Source organism: Carassius carassius, chromosome 35 (genome assembly GCF_963082965.1).
Source record: "Carassius carassius chromosome 35, fCarCar2.1, whole genome shotgun sequence".
Classification (NCBI taxonomy): domain Eukaryota; kingdom Metazoa; phylum Chordata; class Actinopteri; order Cypriniformes; family Cyprinidae; genus Carassius; species Carassius carassius.
In genome coordinates this window covers 24451257-24479044 of record NC_081789.1, presented here as the reverse complement: position 1 = coordinate 24479044, position 27788 = coordinate 24451257, and the positions used below count along the sequence as shown (strand labels likewise).

At 37.3% G+C, this 27788-nt stretch overlaps 2 protein-coding genes and 1 pseudogene across 4 annotated transcripts in view; all 3 read right to left on the bottom strand.

Moving 5' to 3' along the window:
• Positions 1 to 4774, bottom strand: part of LOC132116311 (obscurin-like) — a 50432-nt gene extending 45658 nt beyond the window's left edge. The window contains exons 1-6 of the mRNA XM_059525100.1: positions 3664 to 4774; positions 1883 to 2152; positions 1521 to 1781; positions 963 to 1265; positions 598 to 864; positions 411 to 517 (exon numbers count right to left, since the gene is read on the bottom strand). Coding sequence (XP_059381083.1) covers positions 411 to 517; positions 598 to 864; positions 963 to 1265; positions 1521 to 1781; positions 1883 to 2152; positions 3664 to 4759 — 2304 coding nt within the window. The 5' untranslated portion in view covers positions 4760 to 4774. The remainder of the gene's footprint in view (positions 1 to 410; positions 518 to 597; positions 865 to 962; positions 1266 to 1520; positions 1782 to 1882; positions 2153 to 3663) is intronic.
• Positions 4775 to 7975: 3201 nt separating this feature from the next.
• Positions 7976 to 13115, bottom strand: LOC132115648 (lysosomal cobalamin transporter ABCD4-like; annotated as a pseudogene).
• On the bottom strand, positions 12507 to 25823 carry LOC132116305 (kelch-like protein 14). Of its 3 annotated transcripts, none has more exons than XM_059525091.1 (9): positions 25240 to 25823; positions 23663 to 24566; positions 21653 to 21774; positions 16900 to 16989; positions 16680 to 16758; positions 16300 to 16490; positions 15171 to 15329; positions 14834 to 14991; positions 12507 to 13679 (listed from the first exon to the last, which is right to left on the bottom strand). In XM_059525091.1, exons 2-9 carry the CDS (start codon positions 24541 to 24543, stop codon positions 13539 to 13541), a joined length of 1821 nt encoding a protein of 606 aa, XP_059381074.1. In that variant the 5' UTR covers positions 24544 to 24566; positions 25240 to 25823; the 3' UTR covers positions 12507 to 13538. The 3 variants fall into 3 exon arrangements, with proteins under 3 accessions (XP_059381074.1, XP_059381073.1, XP_059381072.1); XM_059525090.1 differs by lacking the exon at positions 25240 to 25823 and adding an exon at positions 24792 to 24976; XM_059525089.1 differs by lacking the exon at positions 25240 to 25823 and having other exon boundaries at positions 23663 to 24976.
• Between the last annotated feature and the right edge of the window lie 1965 nt (positions 25824 to 27788).

The following is a 27788-nucleotide window of genomic DNA, read 5'->3' as shown; positions in this document are numbered from 1 at the left end:
ATGCGAATGTGCTCTATTTATAGTGTTAGAGGAGGGGCCATGGCTCGGGGGCTTCACTGCATCATCAAACCCGCTTTTTAGCCCCGCCCATAAAATCCTGAACACAGAATTGGTGAAAAACTGTTTAACGGTCTAACTGTACTATTCAGTACTACATAGTTCAAAGTCTTTGTAATGTGTTTCAGCAATAGATTAGTTACATTTATAATGCATTCAGAAACAATTCTCAGAATTGACTTTACAGGGACTATAAATAGATATTTGGTGTTTGTCCCTTTGGGCAATGCATCTCAAAGTTGGTTGAACGAGATAAACTAAACTGGGACAGGAGAAATTATAACAAACTTAAAATACTTAAATTATTTTCTGTGGATTTGATTTATTTTTGACAAAAAAGTGCATGTTGTCACCTGGATGCTTGAATCGGACACTTCTGTGTACATCTGAGCAGAGGAGTGCATGCTGAAAGTAAACACTTCCACCTGAGAAGACTTATTGGTGAAACGTGCGGGTGCGGCTAGAGAAGATCAGTATAAAATATCAGGAAAGCTGTTGAAGTTATTCTGTTTAAGTTAACAGAAATGTTTCCTCTCTTACCTTTCACACTAAGCGTGGAAACACTCTGAGATCCACCACCGACAAACTTGACCTGTGCTCCATTTAGTTCCATGGATACCTCCCTGATGACCAGCGTGTGTGTGGTCTTTGAGCGTGTGATCAGATACTCAGATCCACTGCGGATCATTCTGTCATTTATGGTCCAGGAGCCGGAACATACGGCTGAGAGCTCAACAGTGAAGGTTGCTTCTTCACCTACATGTGCACTGCAGTTCACCAGGCCTGTCTTCACTGATGCTGTGGGCTCTGAACAAATAAACTTAAATATACTTACTGGATTTAAAACAGTTTATTTTAGCTTAAATATGAAGACTGTCAACAACAACAACAATAAACTTTCTCACCAAGGTAAAATGTTCCAGGAACCTCCAAGTAGGCACTCTGACCAAAATCATTGACCGCTGAGATGCGGAACTGATAGCTTGCTTCTTCTGAAATTTCACTGATGGTGTATTCAGTGCTAGACACAGACGTACTAGTGACTTTAACCCAGGTTTGGGCTCCCACCTTCCTGCGCTCAACGATGTAGCCGGTGATGGGCACAGGCCGTTCACTGTCTGGTGGAGACCAGCACAGTGTGATTGATGAATCTGTCTTGTTTCGCACCACTGGCTCAAGTGGGGGACCTGGGGGATGTTTCCTCGGTGCTGAGGTCAAAGTTTATATTATTGTTAATCAGGTTGAAGAAATGGAATCTCTCTAAATGTCAAAAGCAATTATGTTTACCGTTGAAACATTGGTAAATAAATGCACTAGTACAGTCACCACATAGTAGCTGTGGTGTCATTCGATTTGATGTGATTACTGTGGTACATACAGTATGATATTTTCAAATCATACGAACAAGAACCGCTTGTAAAATCTTGTGGAAAGGTTTGGGTCGGATTTACAAATGCATTCACCTGTGACGGAGAAGCGGGTGGATGTCTTGCAGTCATGGGCGATGAAAGCTACTTCACCCGAGTCCTCTGCAGTACATTCGCGAATGGTCAGTGTGTACTGTCTGTTAATGCGGGCGATAATAATTCGGGAGTCCTCTTTCAGCCTCTCCCCATTCCTGGTCCAGTATGCATCATCTACTGGTTTCTCCAGTTCCACACAGAAGATTACGGTATCGCTAACTGGCACTACTGTCCTCCTCGGCAGCTTTTTAGTGATGTTGCCTGAAAGTGCAGAGAAAAACCACATTAAGAATTTCTTTTGTGTTTCACCAGGTTATTCATCATCATCATTCTGGCCACCCATATTGGAATAGAGCTTATACCCAGCACTGTAAGTTCGGCCACAGTGCGGCTGCCTTCCTTCATCTCACAGATGTAGACAGCATCATCATTGGTGGTGACATTGTGAATAGTGAGGCGGCGCAGGGTCCCTTCCACATCCATGCGGTACTTGGTATTTTCCTCCAGACAGGTCTCCTCCATAAACCAGCTGGCCTTTGTGTTCGGCACTGGCACCTCACACTGCAGAGTTGCTGTTTCCTTTTCCTTCACCTCGACATCCTGCAGCTTCTTTTTGAACGGGATCTTTGGCTCTGGAAAGTATACATGTTAGTGAGCATACAGAAGACAATTTCTTTTTAGCTGGCAGTCATGATCTGGCAGTGTCCTACAATTTGTTTTCATACTGATTGGCTCTCCAAGAAGGCAAATGATAAATGATAAATAAATAGGATGGTTTCACATATAGTATAAGTCAGATAAACCTAAGCCAGTTCAGTTAAAGTGAACCAGAAGGGCAACTAGCTGCAAGTGACCTTTGTGGTGTTCACAATATAAGTGGACTTATGAAACCTGCCTGATTGTGGGTCATTTTGTGGTTGACTTTTAAGTATATTTTATATATTACACTGGGTCAATTCAAGGGGGAACACCCTTAAAAAAAAATAACAGCATACACTATAAGGCAAGAAAAAAATCTGACCATCAAATAAAATATATGGATTTGTTACATTATATGAGGTTTAATCTTTTTGTTTCCAGACTGCCTTTGGCTCTACTTTACAAGCTTGAAGTCAATCATTTGAAATCTGAACATTTACAAAAGAAACAGCCTTAAATGTCATGAACTTCACACTCCTAATCCCTTCACATGGATGCCACTGCACTTTGCACTGCAACGTTGGACTGGTATTCGGCTAAGTTTCTGTGACCCTTCTTTTAGGTGTCAAGATTAAGACACAGGAACAAGGTAGCAAAACATTATTGCTTCACTTTTGGCTAAAATTAGAACTCTGTATAAATACAAAATCTGTGTAGATCATTATATCAACGTAGGCTTAGTTAGCATATAATTAGGATATAGACTAATGCTGCTAAACCTGAAGACGTCACTTGGAAAGTCACACATATAACGGTGTCAGAAGTGAGTTTGCAGCTAGCTATCACAACAACTGTGAACTAATCATCACCAGCAGAAAATAGGTGTAATGCTACACCCTCTTCGAACACTTGCAAGCACTTTGTTAAGCAGAGACTGAGCTGGAAGGCAAAGATGACTGTCATTAGTTGATACAATTTCAATTGAAAGGTTGGTGATTTATTAGGGCCAACTGTATTTTAACATCGTCATTATTGTGCTGATGTACGTAGTAATCTTATGTGCCAGGCTCAATAAAATTCTGATATTCTCTGACTGATACATGATATATAAAATAATGTACTTGTAGTTCTAATAGTAAAGTAACTTTATAATTGCACCAAGTTTTTTTGGGAAATAACCAAGTGTAATCAACATCTCCAAAACATTGCAATCCTAAAACTCATACCATCTCAGGAGGAGACATATACAAGACATGACTCAACTAAGTATATAAGGATCTGGTTGTTCAAGCCACAAATGAAAACGTACTTCCCCCAAAAAGGACTGCTCAGCTTAAATTTGCAAGCTTCAAACATTAAGTTTTTCCACCCCAAATAAGCTATTCTTTTTTGCTTTGATTCAAGTGTAAACTGAATTTACATACTCATTCTGACAGCATATGGATCAATTAGTGTGCATAAAGTTGCCAAGAGTACCTGCTGTACCTGCAGTCATTATTCTTACCTTTGACGATCACTAGCACAGCACTATAGGTTTGTCCAGCCAAGTTGGATGCATTGCAGGTGTAAAGCCCATTATCACTTTGTTTGCAGTAGAGCACCTTGAGGATGAAATTCTCTGAAAGGTCCTCATACATCACATGTCTGCGGCCCTCACTGATGTTCGCCCCATCCTTCCTCCAGATGATCTGAGGTTTGGGATGGCCTGTGACGAAACAGCTAAGCTTTGCATGTTTACCCTCGGTCACCATACAGGTGCGAGTGAACACACCTTTGGGCAACATGCTGGTTAAGGCCGAAACCCTCTGCTCCTGATCATAGCCGAGTCCCAAGCTTCCAAGTTCCTCGGTGATCGAGGAAGATGAAGTTGAAAGCGTGGTTGAGGAACTTTCCATGGTACGGTATAAGGAGATGTCCTTCCGCATTTCTTCTTTCCGCTTCTGCATGTGTGACAGGAGGGATGTGCTCTTGTCTGCATTCAGGAGACGTGTATCTTGTAGGTCGACTGCTAGCGCAGCAGCGGCCTGAGCACGGCCAATGGAGTTCTGTGCACGGCAGGTGTAGGTACCACTGTCCAAGCTCCTGACACTCTGGATCCTCAAGGAGCTGGAATCATTTTCCGAGATTATCTTGATGCGGTTGGTCTCACCCAGGTAGCGACCATCCTTTTCCCAGTCAAAGTTGGGTGCCGGATGGGCTGCCACCCGACAATAGAAGGTAACATCACCCCCTAGACCCACACGGGTGGAGACAGGCTTGACTGTAAACACTGGGGCGCGATCAATCACAGTTTCTGGCAGTCCCACCTTCAGTGTCACAGCCGCATATGCCTCTCCAACATTGTTCTTGGCACGACACATGTACTGCCCGCTGTCTTCTAGAGTTAGATCGTAGATGGTAAGTCGGTAAACGTCACCATCTTCTACTTTCTTGAAGCGTCCACCTGCAGAAAGAAGCATCTTGTCTTTCTCCCAGGTGACTACAGGAACAGGGTTTCCCACAATAGTGCAGCTGAGGGAGGCATCTCGTCCCACACACAACGAGAAGGCTTTGGGTCGAGTTAGGAAGCGTGGAGCCCCACCAAATAAATTCTGATCCATTCTGTAGAGATGAAACAACAAACTTTGTGTATAAAATAAAATTTGTGGTAAATGCATAGAGGAGAAACATAAGAACTTGAGATTATATAAGAAGCTTTCCGTATTTGCATCTTGTCACCATTAAATCTTGCAACTAATCTCAAGGACGTTTCTAAAAAAAGCTGCCTTTCAATTTATCATACTGTAAGTCGGTTTAAATAAAGAGGGTCTGTTAATGACAAATAACCATGTCAAGAAGATCCTGAAATAGACATTTTGAGAAATGAGAGAGGCCTACTTTTAGAGATGCCCACTCAAACCTCTCCAGTATCCCACCACAAATTTGAAATAATGCTAGTTGGTTTAAAGAGTCAAACGTATAAACAAAGCATTAAAATTAGTTTGCCATGTTTGAGAATTCATCTTTTTGTATGTAGCAATAGACAAGCTGATATGATATAATGTCATAGTCATACTGCTACACTTTCCTGCATGCAAAAAACAAAAAAAACAGACCTTTACATGGAATGTCCCATTTAAAATAACCTTTATCTTTATAACATAAAGAGGTCATCAACTTGAATCTACTATCTCCAACAGAACAGTGGCTGATCTAGTGAAATCTCACCACAGAAAGTCAGTCTTATTGATGAGGTGGAATTCCAGTGTAACAAAGTTAAACAAAAGGATGTTGGTCTTTGAAAAGCATGACATTTGGCATCTCTAACACCTCTCTCCCCTCAGCTGCCTGTCCCAAAAATAACCTCAGCTGTCGGGCTCCGTCTGCACTATGTCCATTTGTAGAAGAGATTTGACCTGCTGTGTGATACTATATATGTTTTTTGTCAATGGAATTTTTCTAAACTTATAAATTTCGTTTCAAAGCGCAGTAGATGTATTCGCCTGCGTGGATCTCTCCTTGCGAGAAAAAAAATGAAATCATTTTCATAATTAAAAACTGATCAACAAAATAATAAAGTAGCCGAACATAATCAGTTCAAACTTGTTGAATTTGCGACATATGTAATAAAATGACATTTAAAAGTATTCCCTCAGATAGCAATAGTTTCACGTTTTAATATTTTATAACGATAAAAAAAATATCACCTACCTTTTTCCCGTCAAGCTAACGCTACTAATATCAACCTGTGCAGATGTTCATAAATATCCGGTGTTGGCATGTGAAGATATCCTCGTGAAAACATATAAATTCCGTGACCTGTAGAGGAGGAGGACAGTGTGTTTTATCCCCCAGTGTCTTTGCTTTCTGTGTGACGCTTCTGTATCGGTCCAGCCTCCCGTTGAAAATAGATCCGTCACTTGCCGGAGCAAATGTCGGACTGAGGTGAAGTAACAGTTATTGTTGAACAGTCGCTTCAGCTCAACCTGTATGACAAACCGTTTAGGCAAGTTTTTTTTTTTTTTTTTTTTTCACAAAGCAATTGCTTTGTTTATTTAATAACAAATTGCACATTATTATTATTATATTATATGGATCTGTTGCAATAAATAGGCTACTTCTAACTAGTGCAATAGTCACAAGGATGATTATAAATGACATTGCATTACATTAAATATGACAAATCAAATTGTATTGCGTTTTTTTATTTAGAACATAGACAAAGAAAAACAAGTGTTTCATAATAGGCTACTGACATCGGTTTGTGTTTGTGGCATTTAACCAAAAGGTTTAACATCCTTTTCCTTTATGAAATTTATTTTCCAACAATCCTGCAAATTACTGTGAACTTAAGCTGTTGGTCTAAGATTGGTCTAATTTGCTACACTTAATAGGTAGCAAATTATTTTACATTTTTTTCATCTGAAATCATTTCACTAAAATTAAACTCCCTCACAAACACTTGTGATGGTTTGGTTATTCCATAGTTATTATCTGTCTCATATTTTCCTGAATGACTAGCAGGTCTTTCCCGTGCCTGTTGATTGACAGCAGCAGATTGGCCAGGCTCACATTTAAAACTGTCTGAAACTCAAGCAGTGGGATCAGTCAGACTCTTTGGTGGGAGGGATAATTTTGCTGCTTTAGTTTGCAAATGTACAACTTTTACAATCCTGCCTAGTTTTACTGTAACACAAATGCTCAGCGCTTGTTTGGCAATGCTAACATAAATGTTGGGTTATGCAAAAAGTATTTTAAGAACTAGTTTAAACTCTAAACTACTAGAAGTGTTCCCTGCATTGCAACAGATAAACTGTAGATACACCGCAAACTCTTTGAGATAGAGTTTACTGTGGCCAGAGGTATGCCACATATATATATATATACACATAATACTATAAATACAAAATACAGATCAGATCAAGTTGTTTCTAAACATATAAAGTGAGAAAGTTTGCTAATTTTAACTTGGAGCTAAATATACTGTATTCTAGCAGGGAGAGATAGTGGGATATGGGGCTGATCAGATATCTTTCCTGATAGATAAATACTATAATCTTTTAATTCTCAAATACATTTAAAATAATGCATTTAAGAAAAAGTATTTATTTAAAAGTACTTATTACTCAAATTCATTAATAGAGTATGTATTAGGAATAGAGAATGAGTTAATTAAATTCTGAGCTTACTTAAACTCATACAAAATTATTAATGGAGTTGAACTGTGATTCAGCTCTGTGGCAGGAAAATGTTGGCCCTCTACTGGTCAGGCAGAGAAATTACTGAAATGTATATTTTCCCTCCAGAATAATTTGAGGCCAAATATTAGAGTAAAAATCTTTCCATAAAAGGTTTTTAAGACCACCTATAACCGAAAAGACCATTTTGACATTTGCTTGGGCATTAACAGTTTAATATCAGATATGTTAATAAAATATGTAATATTTATAAAATATATATATTTGAAATATGTTCTATAGGCACTTTATCCAAAATTATTCTTGACATTGTCCTTTGATTGTCCATTGTCCATTGACTCTTAAATGTCCTTCATTTTAAAAATCCCTTTTTTGTGCAAACAACCAATAAAGGTTGAAAGAAGCAGCATATACTTGCATAATTAAAAAAGGTATATGTGGCTATATAAAAAAAATTATTTGAGACAAACAGTATCAAAAAGACTCATATATACTGCATAATTATTGCATCAAGAACTTCAGTAAATCACAGTATACTTTCAAGTAAACAAGATATCTCCAGAGTCCCAAGACTGACTGCACCCATAACTAAAAAAAGACCAATAATTTCTCATTAAAGTGGGTTTGAAGTTTGAAGGTTCACGCCTCTTTGAGTTTGGTGAGCTCCCATTGGCCACCTCCACACAATCGCAGCATGATATCATGATGCTGTTTAAAGAACACAAAGAATTCTAAGCACAGGTCATACGATAATGTTTGCCATGTTGCTTTAGTGAATGTGAAAAGGTCATAGATCATCACCTTTTTCAGAGTGCTACGGCCTAGCAAAACAAAGCATCTGCATTTCTCCTGGTGATAAAACATCATACCTGTCAAAAACAAGGGCATTCCACTTTTTTATGTTCTTTAGAAAAAATCACAATATTTGTCTCTAGATATTAATACTAATTTCTCACCAGTTCCAGTCTACTTTTGTATCCAGTCCTCCTATTCTGGTCAGAAGATACGACTGACATAAAAAATACACAAAGACATGCTGCTTACAAAACATTCAGAGCAACAATAATAGCAGATATAACAGTATTAATTAAGTCTTACCAAACCAACGAGTTCCAGGTACTTTAGTATTCGTTCATCATCTATAGACCCTAAAAGAAGAATTGATATAAGATAAAAGTGCAAAAAGTCATGATCTATGTTTAATTACCATTACATTTTCAAGATTACATTTTTGCATTGCATTTTTCAAGTTTGCATTGGCAAAAAAAAGTTAAGTTAATTTTTGTAACACATTGCATACACAGTTATATATTATATACACAGCCCTATATTAATATATTATTTTTTTAATGCATATCATTATGTTTTTAGAATTCGGCTAATCTGTACCTGAGGAAGGATATATATCCTTTAATGGATAGATAACCTAAAGGGAAAACCAGTAAATTAGTGTGTATAAACATATATTTACAGTTTTTGCTCACAATAATAAAAATGAGTTTTTACTAATAAAACTTTATTATATGTAGAGTAGTTTTCTCACTTGCTCTCTGAGAGTGCCATCAGTAAGATATGCTTTCTGTGGCAGGAAAAGCACACCCCTCGGTCCAAAACATGTGGTCATCTCCACATAACCTGTGCCCGGTTGCATGAAACTCCTTAAGTGAGGGTTTCCCTGAGGGAGAAAAAATCCCTGAGGTAAGTGATTTCATTAAGAGCGTTGCATTAACACTAAATCAGCCATCGTATTTTGAGTTTAAGTTGACTTAAGGGAGCTGTTTTGGTCCCTTAAATTTATTAAGGTGAAATGGTCACTAAGGACTTTGTAGCAACGCTTAAGGGAACACTTAGATGATTAAGGGGAAAAACTTAATAACAGCCTTAAGTTCCTTAAGGAAACCCTTAGGGTTTTTTCTTGCAACCCAGGTTTCACTTAGGGTACCCTTAACCTTATATCTAAGGGATTTCTTAGCTTAATCGTAAATTAAGTCATAATCTCCAGCAAAGATGGGGATCGCAATCACTATATAGCTGAGGATACTGCCCAGGTACTCAAAGGTGTTTTTTCCAACTGAAATGAAGAAAAGAAGCAAAACAATATGCATTTGTAGTGAACACAACAGAAGGACTGCAAAATGACACATTTAAAGTCAAAGTCACCATGAAATCAAAATGGACAATTCTTATTATTTATGAAATACTGCAGTGTTTTTTTTTCTTGTTCGAGATGCTGTTTCACTCAGATATACAGTATGTCATAATAGGGAAGAAAAGACAATTGCAATATGTTTCATACCAACTTAAGATGCATGAAATTAGTTTTCTCCTCTGCCAATGTATATTTTCAGTAACAAAGGTGAGGAATATTGCACACTTTATTTCACTAAAATGTAATATATCTTCACAATGCCAATTTAGTTCAGGAGTCCTTACTGTAAAGCCATAGCTCTTTGTTGATCAAGCTTCTCTGAGTGGATAAGAGCATCTGCAGCCTTCTGTCGGTCCGCATGTGTTCAACTTTACCTGCCCTGAGCAAAAACACAACAAATGACCTCCTGATCTGTGAGTAGATAAAAACTCAAATCTGAAAGTGCATACTAACCTGTAGAAAGCGGCAGCTTCGGCGTTCACTCTAATTTGCATGTGTTTAAACCTGGAAGGACATGGAAAGCAGAAGTTAACTGCTGAAATAGAGCTGCATTCATCCGAAAAATAATATCTTATAGCCACAGCAGCCACAAACATGTGACGTTAGCTTCAGCATCTCTGAATGAAATATACATTTCTCGTTTTATATAGATTTACCTAAAATCTCACTCCAACTTTTCTTGCTCAACCAGCATGGATACGATGGGTCCAATCAAGATCCAACCACAAAGTAGCCAAAGATGCTTACAAATCCAATCCAGCCGGCACTGCGGCACCACAAAGAAAAAAAGCTTTCATAAGATAATTTATTCTACTAAAACTTTCAGTGCTAAATTAGTTGGACAAAAAGATACAAGAATATTTCACTGGCATTAATTGCATAGAATGATTAAGTACTGTATGTTTTGATTCTGTGATAACAAACACAGCATCTCTCTGACCTGTTGAAGCACTGATAGGTAAAAATTGTACCCAGATTTTTAACATAATAGGGTTACCACTGAGTACAGTGAGTTGTTAGCAGATGCTGTTACCTAAAGCGACTTTCACAAAACTGTATAAATAACAGACCAAACTTACCGTTGAATTAATCAGAATAACATAACCGCAAACAGCACCAGATTTTTGAACTTCCCATAGTTCTTCTCAGACAGAACCTTGTAGAACTGACTCGGAATGACACCCACTTGATAAATCACAAGCTGACCTGAAATAAAAAATAAATCTTTAACAAATACTGAGAAAAGACATAACAAGCTGTCATAATTGATGTTAAAAAGTTTAATACCTGAAAGCGTGACTCCAAAAAGAGTCATGAACATTCGGACACTTTGGTTGGACCAAGATGGGAAAAGGATCTTCAGGATTCTGCAGAATCTTTGGACTAACCTCCAGTCTAGCTTTGGTCTTGAGGAAAAACACATCCACACAACTTTGGTGACAACAATTAGTGACAGTAGGATAAATAGTTAAGTTAAAACATAGGGTTCAAATGTCATCAAGACGAAAAAAAGCAGCATTTTTGTTTACTATTACATTAATCTCTACATACATGGAGATGTCAGTTCATGTCTTACCTTTTTACACTGCTGTACTTTGTGGCTGGCATGGTGAACGTTTGCTAAAGGTATTAAGAGACTTTCAGACTGTCAAATCTTACTTTTTTGCTTATTTCAAGCTTTTAAAGGAGTTTATTAGATGGGCTTTGGGTTTATATGACAGCTTCTTAAACATTATATAGTTAAATCTTACAAATTCTAGCCATAAACAGAGAGGCATGAAGTTAAGTTTTAAAGGAAGTTCATTTATTATCGATCAAATCACTAACGATTTCCTAGCACATGGAGGGTCACATGTACACAAATATTTTATTCGTCTCTGTTTAGACGCGCATGCGCTGTCGGGTGCTCCGCTGCCACCTGCTGGACAGGAAAGTGTATGACAGGACTGCCTGACTTTATCCACTGAATAAAATATTAATGTACACATAAATCCCTCTGGCAACACAAGGCTCTATACGTTAACATATTAATGTTAACAGACCTAAAAAAATGTATAGCATGTGTTAATTCGTGTTTCTCTTAATTTAAATCATAATGCATTAATGTATGTAATTTGTTAATGTTAAAATGAATCAGTAGGCCTATATGTAGAAATAATTAGAAACATTCAACAAGATTGACAGATTCTTTAAAACTATTGTTCATTTTTAGTTCATATTAGTCCACTTTGTTTGCATAAATAACATTTTAGTTAAGCAAAAATATATACAGTATACAATGAGTCGCAAAGTCTGAGATCACTAGTGAAAATAACCGTATTTTAGATCCAATTCAATTGATTAAAAAAAATGCACATTATAATTTCAGCCTAGCAACAACTAAATTAAATTGAGCAGTACAAACGTACCTTTTTTTAATTATAATGCAATCACTAATTTAATTACAATATCTGCTAGTTAAAAATCAATGGTTTGATATATATATATATATATATATATATATATATATATATATATACTTGCCATCTGAAATACTTGCCATCTGTTAATGAATTGATTTCTATATATATGTATATATATATATGTAAATATATATATATATATATATATATATATATACATATACATATACATATATATATATATATATATATATATATATATATATATATATATAAAGAGAGAGAGAGAGAGAGAGAGAGAGAGAAATCAATTCATTAACAGATGGCAAGTATTTCAGACTTTGAAGCGTGACCTGCAGTCCATACTCTTCTGAGTTTCAGAGAAAATATGCGTCATTTCAGAGAAACAGCATGCATGCTTGAGTAACACTCAATATATTTTATGTTTACTTGTGCCTTTTATTAGATTTGTTTGATGTTGTATTAACAAAATACTTTCCAATAAGTAAATTAAACACATTATTGCACACAGTAATGAAATAGGTTGCTATAATACTGCAAACACACATAAACAATTTTAGATAGGAGTGTTGTGTAGTTGTGGGGGAGCCCAGACAGATTATTGATCCAGAAATTCAGTTTTATTTTCATAGACTAAATGTAAAGAACATAACAGGATTTGAGAATAAATCCTATGAGCACAAAAATGTTCCACTGCAAGTGATTATTTACAACGATGAAAAACATTCCCTTTTATCATCAAAAGGGCCAACAAACAGCAGTGCAACAAATTCAGATTTCATATCACGTCTCAGAGAAACCAATCAGGCCAATAATTAATATGATTTTGACACGATTTAAAAGGTCTGATTCTTATAATGGGAAATTTTATGAAATAAAGCAGCCTGATGCTAAAAATAGGCACTGTGAGATATGAACAGATATTAACATAAACAAATATGTACCCACGAAAGAACACAATAAGCTTTCCACTTCACACCATGCATATATACCACATGGCTAAATAAATAATATACTGATTGTTCAAACAATAAATCATAACTTGTGTCTTACTGAAATGTTTTTTTTTAATAATTGACATTTTTTCCCCTCTCACCTGTACAAATAACAATGTGCCACTCAAGTATGGTGACAATATCTAACAAGCAGACATGGTGTGATATATATTAAATAGCTGATATCTACTCCACAGTGTACACAGAATCATGAGTTTTGCTTGTATAAAACATGAATATTTCTTTGTCAACCCACTTCCAAATTATCTTTGATCGGCGGTTTCCACAAAACACAAAGTACGTCGATTTGCTTAAAACAAAATAATGCGTGCTATGTCAAAACATTTATGATAAAAAAGCATTGAATGTGAGCAGCTGAATGTCAACACACGTGAGCATCAAATACGTAAAGTCGATGATTATATCAGTTTGAAACTGTTAGGTATGAAAGAAACAAAGTGCTCTTGTCAGACCAGTAAAAAAATAATAATCTGTACACCTCATCACCTCCTGTTCAAAAGCTGGGGGCGTTCCACAGGGAGAGTCTCCTCATTTATTTGATTCCTTTAGCGATTGACTTTCCATCCCAACAGGTTTTTCCTCTTCTCGGCCGCATTATTCGGCGTTCTGTACAGTTATTTGTTAAATGGTAAACAGGCTGGCAGTATGACTGTGGCACAGGCCGGTCCGGCTAAAGGTTCAGCCACTTCTCCTTCCATTTCTGTCCATGTGCCTTTCTCTGGGCTGTAACAAATGGTGGATGACTTATACGCCCCCTGCAAGAGATATTTAATAAGTTATTCATACAGTATTTTATTCAATACTTCAGAATGCTTCTTTATGCATTTCATGGATGTACAGTACAATCTTAAGACAACCCTAATCAAAATGTCCTACTGGATAATGTGTAATATTTATTAGAGCTCTAATATGAAATTTCTTTTTTTTTTTTCAGCCGGAGTGTTTTAAATCCTAAAAGATTTTAGGTGATGGTGCATTGAGTCATTTCTGCACTACTGTCATTATCAGAATTGTAAACATAGGGGTTGTTTCCAAACAGGTTTCCTGAACCTATCTGCCATTGGTTGGTCACACAGATAGTCCTGCCCCCAACTTCACACCATTGGCTGAACCAGTTTTGAAATGCTGAGTTGACATAAAAGTTTAATCAAACAGAGCAATGTTTTGATAACACCTTTTTTGGGGAAATCAACCTACAAATAACTTACAACTGGCTATACAACAAAACTACCTGCAATACTTACAAGAAAAATGACACATTTCAACTTTTGATTGTATAAAAGGGCATCTAATAATTTGTTTTTATTGCATTTTTAGATTTTTTTTTTACTTGGTATGGTAAATAAATGTACGTTATTTTAAAATACAAAAAAAAGCTTAATTTATGGATAATTGTATTTAAAAAAAATATATATTTTAAGTTAATTAATAAATGTAATTTTATTTTCTACATGATTTTTCTCTAAAATAATTTTTTTATATACAGTACATGTACACAATTTAATAAAATAAAATGGATAAAAATAATAATAATAAAAATAATAACTTAATAATTAATAATTAAATAAAATTTTCTAGTACACACACACACACACACACACATTTGTTTCTGTTAGATGTGGGGACTTTCCATAGACTTCTATCACAGTTATACTGACCAAACAATATTTTGTATCCCCTAAACCTAAACCCACAGTACCCCTTACAGAAAACCTGCACACACTGTATATACTTATTAGATTACATATATATTAAATTCTATCTATCTATCTATCTATCTATCTATCTATCTATCTATCTATCTATCTATCTATCTATCTATCTATCTATCTATCTATCTATCTATCTATCTATCTATCTATCTATCTACCTATCTATCTATCTGTCGCTAAGAGTAAGATGTGTTTACCATGCTCCAACTGTAGCCTCCCATCAAGTAAATACTGTCATCAAGAACAGCACACCCAGGCCCGCTGCGTCCCTCTAAGATGGGCGTTTGCAGGATGCTCCACTGATCTGCTTTAGGGTCGTAGCATTCAACCAGCATCACATCCAGATGAGAGAATCCTACACACAGAGAAAGAGATCAGGGGAAACCCCAAGCGTATATGTCAAGCTCTTACTCTGCAGAGGAGTATAAGTGTTACTTGGAATCAAATCACACAAGAAACTGTTTTGATTACTGTTGCGTACACAGTATGTGCCTCCACCGCTGCTGAGATTTGGGTTACAGCTATAGAAATTACCCTTTAAGTGGTTTCCCCCAATAGCGTAGAGGCGGTCGTTCATGCCTGCGAGAGCGTGTATGGCTCGCTTGGTGTTCATGTCCTGTTTCCGAGCCCACACGTCCATCACAGGGTCGTAGCAGTACAGCCAAGACACGTATTCACCATTGTGAACGCCACCTGAAGCATAACATGCACAATACCAGTTTCAAGATAAGCACACAGATTCACAAAGAGAGATTTACAAAACGTTAAGTCAACATGGAATTCAAATTGACGGGATATTACTTTCTTAACCCTTGCTGTGTGCTGAGAAACCTAATTTGTTGCTCCCGATCAAAAATAATGAACAGAAAATTGCTTGTAAATCTTGCATATGCCATATCATCACCAAATCTTGGATTCAACCTTTTTGACAAGTTTTTTTTTTTTTTTTTTAGAATTAACTGATGATTATTATTTGCATTATTTGTGGATAATTTTGGCATAATTTATTCAAAAACTGATGTGCATAAGCTAAGATCAGTGAGGATTATGATCTGTCAGTTCCAAAAAGAGATATATAACCTGTGCTAATTGAAAGAAAACATATTTGTTAATAATATAACGAGAAATATTTTTTATTTATTTTGTATATAGGCCAGTCATTTATGACTGGGAACACTAAGGAGGGAAAAAATTCCCCTAAATTTACAAAAATGATCTAATGAGGAAATAATTGGGAAGAAGATATAACATGTGTGAGCAAGGTCAGTAGGTTTTAGTCGAGTGCGATAACATTAACTAGCATTTTTGGAAAAAAGAATATCCTCTCTGGGTACAAATATCTGGTTTTATTTTTTAATCCAAAGTGACTTATATTGCATTAAAGATATAATCTGATTTAGCAGTTCACATATTGCTTGGGAATCAAACTCATGACCTTGGTGTTGCAAGCACAATGCTATACTGTTTGTGCTACAGGAACAATTAATCAGTGCATGCTCTTCCAAAGAAACATTTTTTTTAAACATACTGTTTTGCCTAGAAACACTAAACATATTGTAAATGCTCGAAATATCTTCTTGACTTCATCTCTGTAGTGGCACCTGTTAGTAATGTCTCAGACACTTTGATTAATTGACTGTTTGGGTGAGGTGTATCATCAAACCTGAGATGTATATTTTCCCATTGTGCACGGCGCCTGCGTGTGCAGCCAGCGGCTGTGGAAGAGACGAAACGTAATTCCATTCGTTTGTCTCAAGGTTATAGGCTTCAACGCTAGACAGATAACCTGTCTCGTTCCTTCCTCCAACAACGTACAAGTGCTTATCCAGGCAGCAAGCGAAGAAACTCGCTCTCCTGAAACAAAGACAAGATGAAAAGATCGTCTCTTAAAATCAGTCAACGTGGAGACTGTTTACAGCAAATATCCCCGTCGCAGCCAAGAGTGAAAAATTCATCACAAAGGCTTAAGAAATAATTATAGCCATGTTATGAAGAGCTCTTATTATTTCATGAATAATAAGTCATTTTCAGAAGGCATCATACCTCTCCTGCATGGGCGGTAGTTGTATCCAGCTATTGAATCTCGGATCATAGCGGCTTACAAAGTTGGTGCTATGTTTGCCTGTGAAGATGATACACATACAGTATTAGTTTTATTACAAACATTGTTTAAAAAGACACTAGAAAACATTTCAGGCATGTGTAATGAATCATAAGGTAAACAATCTCTGTGATAACATTAAGTTGTTGTGTTTAGCTTTACCATTAGGGTTCCACTGGTCTTCTCCACCCAATAAAAGCAGGAAGTTCTCCACCTCAACCACACAGTGATGGGCGCTGTTATACGGCATTACTGCAACACAGAGACAAAACTGATGAATGCTTGAAAATGACTCACGAATAGTGAAAGACCAATATATTTGACCATTTTTAGATCATCAGCATCCATAAATCAACATTTACAATAAATATTGTGTGATGTGGTGGTGCTATACAGACTGGTGCCCATCTGTATTACAGTATATATATACTCTCTCTATATATAGATAATGTTACAGTCAATCCAATGCTGCAATCCAAATATTATTCTGTTTTGTCTGCATTTGACTAATTTAAACATTCAATGAAGAATTCTAGAAGAATAAGAATTGTATTAATAACCACAAACCAACATTTGGTCCCAAACTAGCTAGATTGTATAATTAGGCAAAATTTGCAATGCTAAACAAATGTAAATCTATTTTACACACATTTATTAATTTTCTCAAATTTGTATATTTTATTAAACCTATTAATGTTAATCTAATTTATATACTAATATAATAATATTTTAGGCAAGGCAAGGCAAGTTTATTTATGTAGCAATTTCGTACACAATGGTAATTCAAAGGGCTTTACATAAAAGAAAGTAAAATAATCATGAAGAAAAATAATAACTAAAATAAAACTTTTAAAATGATTAAAATGTTTTACTTATTTAAAATGAATTTAAAAACAGTTAGAAAAAGATTTTACATAAAAAACAATAACATTTTAACATTATATATATTGACAGTCAACACTTTCTGCAAAAAAAATAAAAAATACTGTATGTGTATATATATATATATATATATATATTTTTTTTTTTTTTTTTTTTTGCAGTCACAACCAATCAAATCATATTTCCTCATATTAACAGCTTTGGATTGTTGTGGACATGCATGCTGTATCCAGCAGTAGTCTTTCCTGTCTCCATCTCGTCTAATTCTCCAGCTCCCGTAAAAGTGACCCCCGGTTGAAATAGAGAGAAATGGTCGTGAGGTGACAGTCATAATGAACATGATCATCTTCACTCCATAAATCATCGTCCGGTGCCCGTGCAGCGTAAATCAGTCGTACACTAAGAGCCACCTGTCTGCCTCGATCATTCATTTCCACCGTCACATCGCTGCTGCCTGATGGATCACAGTTGCTGTAAAATTAGACAGCCTTGAATCGTGCTTTTTTCCGATTGGCCTCTTCTAGTGCAATCTAACTGGAGTCTGACGCACCGAGGCCTTTCCATTGAGAACGGATCCGGACTGAATCGCACGGCTCCATCCCACGAAGGGAACCTCCTGACTGTCTCGCTGCACACAAAACCAGACTGATTGACAGAGATCTTACTATTATTTGGCATCTCAGGAGGCTTTTGTGGCCTCCTGACATTTACTGCGGCAGACTCGACACACGTGCGATTTGTTGTGAGATGATCCAAATGATCAGGAGGTCACAGTCTGGCCTTTGTTATTGATCTTACAGCCGCATCATATTACTAAACTGACTGATAAGAAACCTGCACACTGCGAAGATTTATGATATTGACTTTTAAAGGCACAAATATTCTGAAATTCAGTTCACTAGGTCTTTGTTTTTTAGGCTTTTAAATGAACACAGAAAAAAACCTACATGCTGAGATATCGGAGATATAGTTTATGATAGTGTATTGACCTGTCAGGAGCATGTTTATGTCATATTTTAATCCAAAATCTAAAGAAAAAAAACATGATTTTTATTTTGGTTAAAGAAAATTGGTAACACTTTACTAAAAGGTTTCATTTGTTAACATTAGGTAACTACGTAAACTAACAATTGAAAATACTTTTAGTTAATGTTTATTCCAACATTTACTAATACATTATTAGAATAATAAATTGTATCTGTTAACAGTTGTATTTATATTATTCTCAAGGATTATTAAATAACATAACATCTGTCTTGCACATTGTTAATGTTAATATGTTAATGCTAATAACACCTTTTTTTTAGGATCATTATTACAAGCTTACATTGATTAAAAATAAATTATTAAAAATATAAAAATAAACAGCAATATGAAAAAATTATATAGGGTGAATGTGAATTCATTGCAGCGTTGTTATATTTGATATTAAAAGTGAAACTTAAACTAAATCCATCAGAGAGAACATAAATAAAAGTTTCTTGAAACAAAATAAAATATAAAAAGTTTTATTTCAGCTAGCTGCTAAGGGAATATTTCTCATTAAAATTAAAATGTTAAATATAAAATGTTAAATATATAATAACACTGATTAATTGTAGTATCAATCTAAGTATTTATTCACCACAACAATGTTTATTGTTCTGCTTTTAATTAATGCTGATTACTGATATATATATAAATTAATTTTTTCTTCATGTCGATATGTTTAAAATTAAACGTGCTGTAACACATCTAATAAAGGACTAAACCAATGGCATAATGACATAATAATCATCACAAATCTGTCGTTTTGACAATAGCAGACTGTGTGCACTAGGTGGCAGTCTCACCACAGAGCAGAAAGCCATAGAAGCAGAGAGGTGCAGCCAGTCATGATGAGAACCATCCTAAATAGTGCTGATGAAGGTTTTAATCAGTCGCCTTTCCCCCCCTTTTGGGTTTCGGCTCATTGCAAAGTTGTGATTGAATGTTAATAACCTGCACACCCCAAACGACATCAAGGGGCTGCTGGTGTGTTCACAGGATGATTTTGCAGTTTGGTCGCTCCGCCTGGCCATGGGCCATTTAAGACTCGACGTCTGAGGCAGAAATAAAGGACATTACACTATGACCTTATGAGTGTAAGTTATATAGATCCAGATGTAATTCATTAATGAATGTTATGCGTGCTGCCAAACGCTTACGAGCAGGTTTCGGAGCGTAAGGTGTCTTTGTAGGCCTCACACCTCAGCGATGCAGTGATTGGATGACTGAACGCAATTTTAGCCATAAAACAAAATGACTGCACGTCCGTTTATGTCCTTGTTTTGCCTCAGTAAGGAACAGACACTATAGAATCGTTTTAATTAAATCATAATACATTGTGAGTTATTACATGCTATATAGACTTAATTTAGGATTATAGGCCTACTCCAGTTATATGGCTTAAAAAGTGCTATAAAACTGAACTTTCAAAAGGTTTCCCTTTGCCAAGATTATCTGCAAACACGTTACCTGCTATGTTTTCAAAGAACAAACTCGAAGCATTTTGAATGAGGAGCTTGCCATATACACATAACATTGCAGCGGACACATGTACAAACAGTAAGTGATTGATTTTGCACTAGTTTGGAAAGTTTATTTGTACAATAGCACGCTGTTTAAACCATTAACAGCTAGCTCTGAGGCTAACAGTTAGCCGCGGAAATCATAAGCAAGAGCCTTATTTAAAACTCTGATACATTACTGCATATAAACTGACTATTTGTTTTGAGGAAAACATTCTTAGGAAAGAAAAATCTTTATTGCCTCGATTGTTTCTTGTAGACAGCAATGAAATTACAAGTAGAGCAAAAGAGATCTGTCTCCAGCATCTCAGATGTTTCACCAGAGAAATCTCCTCTACAGATTCAGACATCTTAACAATGTCTCAATCATCAAAAGTCAGAGATGTAAGTATGAACTCATCAAAACATTTGAGTTTGAGCAATATTGATATAGGGGATATTTAAGCTAAAAATGAAAATTCTGTCATTATTTACTCTCCCTCACAGCATTTCAAACCTGTATGCATTTCTGTCTAGAGCAGAACACAAAATAAGAGTTTTGAACAATGTTGGGAACTAAACAATACTGGACTTTCATTGTATAGACCAAAATATAAAAATACAGAAAACACCAAGACGTTTTTCAAAATAGCTTCTTTTATGTACAGAAGAATACTGTACAGTTTTGGAACGACATAAATAAATGACAGAATTAAAATTTTGCGGTGGAGTATCCCTTTAATTGTTTCTTTTAGACAGAAATGAATTACAAAAGGCCACTTTTGCTTTTGTTTCCTGGTCAGTCATGAACTCACATGAACTACAGGTCAATCTCTGGCTCATTTGTGTCCATTTGATTTTTTCCACGGTGTTAGAATAAACATCTGAGATAAAGTTGAGACTTAAATGAAACATTCTATCTAGGATTTCCATTCTGAGCATTAAAAATTACACATTCCATTGCAAGATTACACTACTATGACATCACTTTTTATGATTATGATGTCAATACTCAAGATTCCGACACGTTGTGATTTAAATCCTTGCAGGAATTCTGATTCTAATTCCTCATGCCAAAACACACAACAAACAACTGGCAGCACACAAACCGCTCGCGCTCCTTCCCCGCTGCTCGCGAAGACAAATGCACTTACGAGAAGGTTTGCCCTAATAAAGCAGTTCAATAAGAATACGTGTCATCTTCTGATGATGAATCTTCCCGAGATCATTAGATTAAAATTAATCTTGCCGGCACGCTTATGCAAAAAGACAGAGGCAAAAAAAGAAAAAAACACACACAAGCGAATCCAGGCGTTACAGCTCCACAATGGTGTGAAGGCAGTCACGCTCTGATTAAAAAGTTACATTAAAAGTGATAGTGATACATCATTACCTCCTGCATCTCAGGAAGCTCTTGCTCTATTCTGCTCTGCGACAGAACACAACCCAACACAGGCAGGGTTCTTCCTGTGGAAGAGAAAAGACCATGCTAGCAAGGCACTCACTAGTAAGGATCTTCCATGTCTTCTTTTCGTCGTCGTAGTACTGAACCAGATTACTGGGGAGGCGGTCGGGACCCGGGGGCAGGCCTCCAACCAACAAGAGCATCCGTTTGTTTGAACGAATCCTGGGTTACAGAAACAGATTCATTAACAATTCTGTCATTAGCTGTTATTAGTGCAGAGCAATTACATATTGAATGAGATGCCACGACAAGGTAAACGCATGTATGAACACAAGGAGGGAGACAGCAAGCCGAGCAGAGAACATGGGAGAATATTAATGCTGAACGACTCTATCACCACCCTCAGAAAGAGAAACGACTTCATTTTTAAGTTCTAGAATCAATAAGCCCCACTGCAATGAAGTTTCCCTAGGATCTGTGTGTGTGCGATGCACAAGTACATAGTAATGCAGGATGTATTTTTATGTCTGGTTACTACACAGTCTCATTTTAAATAGTAGAAGAGACTGTTGATGGTTCGCACTCTGAAAAACTAGACTAGAGAGCAAGAGTGCGAACCATCAACAGTCTCTTCTACATTTTACTGGTTTTCACGCACCTGGACTTACAACCAGCCTTCATCTGAGCGCAACAATATTCCCTTGTCCTCATTTTAAATAGTAAAATAAACATATATGAATATGGTAACATTTCACGTTTATTTACAGCTGTTTGCTTTAAAAGTTATCTGATAAGGCTACAAACTCTTATACCTGGAATATTGACAAAATCAGATGTGTGGTTGTGATTCAAACCATGTTAAGGTCTTGAAAGCCTTTCTGTTGTAATCCTGTTGGCCAAAGTCGTGCATGTGACTGCTGTCAACAGTGAAATGCTTTTAAATATATCTTGGCTGAATATGCATGCATCCATCCATTCAGTCAATCAATCCAGTAATTTAATTAAACTAATCAACTAATATCTAATCAATAGTTAAAGAAAATATAGTTACTGTGCAGTTGAATTCATAGATTCAATAAGTGTTTTAAAGTCTGGGTGTTCAATATTTACAATACCTTCAGATCTGTGAGACTGAGCTTGGGAAATAAATGAACATCTCCAGCCTTGGACAATGAAACTACACAGTCTTCAACTCTAGTATCATCATCAGGACACCTATAGAGCCATTTGCTCTATTTGATGATGCTCAGCAAATGATATTAACACTGGCAAAACAGAACAGGTGAAGAGTGCTGATACGCAATAACGTGACGTGATTGCCAAATAATAACAATCAAACAAGTTATCAATATAATTCTATTAGCTAATGCATACTAATATACATATAAAGCCCTATTGACTTTCATATAATCTTAATTCCTGATTTCAGAACTGAAAAAGTGACATTTCAAATGAGATTATCTCATTGCAAACAATGTCTCTTTTTCTCATATTCTCCAACAACTGATTCCAGTTTATTCCACGGTCACCTATTCCTGCTAATTATCCCATCTGCAGACCGCAATAATGTCTGCAGTATGCAAGCTTGCAACAGTGCTGAAATTAATCAACCCTGAAACAGCACTATGAGGAATAGAAAGAGGATCTCACAGATAAGGCAAAGCGTGGAAACCGTGTGAACAAAATGGGATCAGATATTGCAACAAAAGATTGCTAATCTAATCTAATTCACTTTACAAGTTAACTGTGCAGCATGTAAGAACACATTAGATCTTTACTAGTGAGATTGATCTGTTTACTGACACCTGCCACAAGCCTGGCGTGATCACGTGCATGGCGTGTTGTGTGGTGGTCTACATTTACATACTGTACTCTTGTCTGACATATACAGGATGAAAACAAACTTGACTCTTTCCTCACACAAAACTGAAAATACAAATACTTAATATTGTTGTTCTTTTATTTTTCTTGTCTATAACAAAAGTTTCCATGGACACAACCCCTTTGTTAAAATGTATATGTTAAAAACTCGATTTTTAAAACAAAAAGACTACTTTCTACCCAAAAACATACAGTTGGGAATGTGTCAAGTTGATGCAGGAGATCCTACCTGCTGGCTGTGGTCTGTCTGCAGTGCTGTCTGAGGGGCATCAGGTGGTAGTTCATGGCATCCAAGAGCAGTTTCTGGCACACCGGGTCACTCCTCATAAAGTCCACCGACTGCACCCTCTCCACCAGCTCCGGGGCAGGGATGAGGGCGAAGCGCAGACGCTTCATCAGGTCGGGAGCGTAGTGCATCCTGGTCTCCCTGTCATGCTCCAACCACAGCACGGACATCTGAAAGAGCGCCAGCTCTGACTCCACGGGCGGAGGCAGGGCATCCAGCATGGCGCACATCTCCTCAAAGTTCAAGAGGAGCACGTCTTCCACCAGGTATTTGTTGGCGAGCTTCTTGGTCTCGTCCAGCCCGTGCAGAGCTGCGATCTTGCAGATCTGCTTGTAGTTTTGCACCGAGATCTGGTCGTTGAGGAACTGCACGCTGAGTTTGGTGATCTGGGGGATGTTGAGGATCTTGCTGACGGAGAGCACCTCCTCCACCGTGTCCAGGGAGAGGGTCACGTTGGCCGTGTAGAGGTACTCCAGCACCAGCCGTAGACCGATGGAGGAGCAGCCCTGCAGCACCAGGTTGTTGATGGTGGAGCGCGGGCTGGGCAGGAGTTTGTCGTCGGGGGAGGAGGACGGGGTGCCGCTGCTGCCTTGGTCCTTCGCCGCTAGCCCGTCTTCTCTGCTCAGCATGTGCGTGGAGAACAGGGACCTGAAGTACTGCGAGCAGGAAGCCAGCACGGCTTTGTGGCAGTGGAACTGCTGTCCCTGAGCCGTCAGAGTCACATCGCAGAAGAGCTGCTTCCTCCACAGCAGGTTGAGACCGTGCAGCAGAGTGTCGCTGTGAGTCGGGTCAAACGTGGAGGTTCGGTCACCCGATCTGGACATGACTTCGGGGCTGCGCACACCTCCTGCGAGTAAACAATGCCATTGGTGCACTACACTGCATGGAAATTCATCAGCCGGTTTTATAAAAGCATATGCATTCTGAAGGTATCTCATTCATTGCATGCATGCAAGTTGGATATGTGCGGATATATATATATATATATACAAACATCGTGCGTGCATGCAAATTCATTAAGTTTGCAGCATGCAAGCGCATGCATTTCCCAACCATACGCATCCTTGCATACCCATCTATATATCTCATGCATGCGTTCGCGAGCACGTCAAATCCGATGGTCGCAGCGGGCTGAAACGAACTACACCTGGTTGTTGGAAAGCAAAGCCCAAGATCTAGCCGACAAGCTGCCCGCTATCTGTTATCCGGCCACGCGAACACATACACACACACACTTCCTTACAAGACATAAATGCATGCACACGTTTCCCCTGATATGCGATACAAAAGCAATTAGTTTGTCTCCCGCAACATCAGCATCATCACCACCGTAGATGTGCGGTTGCGCATCGCTTTGGTCGGCAACAACACAATGCAATCGCTCCGTTCAACAACACGCGCGGTATTTCTCGCCCAATCTGAGGCAGAACAGCAGAAGAAACGGCAACTTTCAGCCCGTGGCACATTTACGCACAGTGCGCACCCGTGCCTAATGCTAGTAGTAGGTATCCAAAACTTACCTGACTTGAAGAAAAGTAAAGCTGCGGCTCCTTCAGTGTACTTTCTTTGTTCGGTCCTTTTGGAAAAGTCTATGATCGATGGATCAGAATCCTAACCATTGATCCCCGCTCATTCAAGATCATTGATCATTTATGTTTCCTCTGAATTAACAACAAGAAGAAGTGTGTGTGAGTGTGAGAGGAGCCGTGTGCTTTCTGCAAGAGAAGAAGAAGAAGAAGAAATATACGTGTGACAAATTATGCTACCAAGAAACAACACATCATTATCCTTGGGCCTGGGGCTCAGTGAGTCGTAACGAGAGTAATAGGAAATCCACGGTCGGGGAGAGAAACGGACGCGCATGGCCGGTGGAGAGAGACCGCGCAGGGGTATGGATGCTGGAGAGACTCGCAAAATTATGGCTCAAGGCTATTGTAAAAACTGTCGAGCGTAAATGACTGCGATTTCAAACATCTATGGAAAAAGAGGAGAGGAGAAAAGGCGAGTCTTTCCTCTCTTTCTCTCTGCGTTATGGAGAGAACCGTCAAGTTTTAGTGCGCATTGCTAATTAGTCAATTTCTCTGTTCCTTCACAGCCCGACGCCTCTGCTGCTGAGCTGAAACTGCTAATTTCTGGGACCAGCCTTTTTTTTTGGGCTCTGAACGGGGGATGGATGAATGGCTTGTCTCGCACAAATGACAAAAAGCCCCCCTCTGCCTTAATCTCCATCGCCAAAATAACCCCATCTTTTTTCTCCTTTTGCTTAGTCCTTCAAAAGAACGAACAAGGGACTTTTGGGCAAACTTGTCTTGTGGTCTTGAGTGAGCATCATGGACATGACATCAAATGCTCGTATTGCTGAATTATTTTATATATGTAGTTTGATGAGACAAATAAACTTATTCAGTTCTGCGTTTAAAACAGCTTTTTAACAATAGCATTTGAATTTATTTAATGTGTGCAGCTTTCCAAATGCATATTCATATCAAACTACATAAAATGCTTCCACTGTAACCTGTTCATTGAGAAAAAAAAGGAAAAAAATTATTAAATAAAAAAAAATTCACAGTGAATACAGTATTTTATTCATCTTAGATAGTGGGCACCATCATCTAATGTTCATCCAAGTGGCAACCGTGTACATACTGAAACAGAAAATCAGGTAGCAGGTAACTAAATCTTCATATTGTAACATAAAATAGTTGCTTGACATGCAAGACGGATTTATAATGGTACATAGCCATCTGGAAAACAGCATCAAGCTTGCAAAGCCATTAAAAGAAAAGGTTTGAGATAAAGCATATGGATCAAGTGAAGGATTAAACTTTTTTGTTTTTGTTTTTTCGACATCATAAATGGCTAGATATAGCACTTCCTGTGCTCCTAATGAAAGTTTTACTGCTGATGCATTACTCATATGTCCTCATGCGTTCTCTGATAGTTCTCCTCACACACCGTGCTATACAGTGTAGAGAACATCTTACTTGATCCAATAATCTGCAGACAAATGAGGATATATGAGAATGCACAAAAATGCACTTCATGGAGAAATACATAAAGAAGTAGACTGCTGAAAGGTGCTACCTGTACTCCACTAAGCATATTGAACATTACATAAAAAAGCATCAGATTAAAGTATTTTGGACAATTTTATAGCCATTTTGAAGCTGCAAACAAAATTGCATGCATTTATTTTGTATTATTAACTATAAATACAGACCACTAATAAAGTGAGTGTGGTCTTCACATAATTCTTGATCTATAAACCTGTACATTGCCTGTTGTTGCACAGCACTGGTAACATCTTATTGCATCAGCTTCCAGCTGGCCCAGATATACACGAGATTGTAGCTTTGCATTACATCCAATCCTGAAGAAACCATACGTCAATATTTCATACAGCTCAACTGTCGTCATATGACAGCTTGTGGTATTATGATATTATGAAATAAAACCATTGCATTACTCTTAAAAAGAACAGGATATGATAAAACAGTACCATAAAGCCATGATCAGCAATCAGTCCATTTCAGAAAATATTATGAGCTAAAGGAACATAAGTTAGAATATATGCAGAATATACCAAGTCATGAAGCATTGCGATGTAAATGCCCAATTAGTCAAACATATGCACTGTTTGTTAGTAGGTAAGATTAACGCTTCTAAATCCTCATATTATAACATAGTTGCTTGACATGCAAGACAGATTTATAATGTTACATAGCCATCTGGAAAACAGCATCAAGCTCACAAAGCCATTAAAAGAAAAGGTTTGAGATAAAGCATATGGATCAAGTGAAGGATTCAACTTTTTTAGTTGTGCTTTTGACACCCAAAATGGCTAGATATAACACTTCCTTTGCTGCTAATGAAAGTTTAACTGCTGATATGTCCTGAAGCGTTCTCTGAAAGATCTCCTCACATTATTTGATGAAGTGAAAGAATGAATTCAATTAACTCTTCACAACATCAACATTTAAAAAAATATATAAACAGATTTATGATCGTCAGAATGCTAACTGGTTCACGTAATGGATACATTTCCGGTGGCCTGGTGGAAAACTGTCAC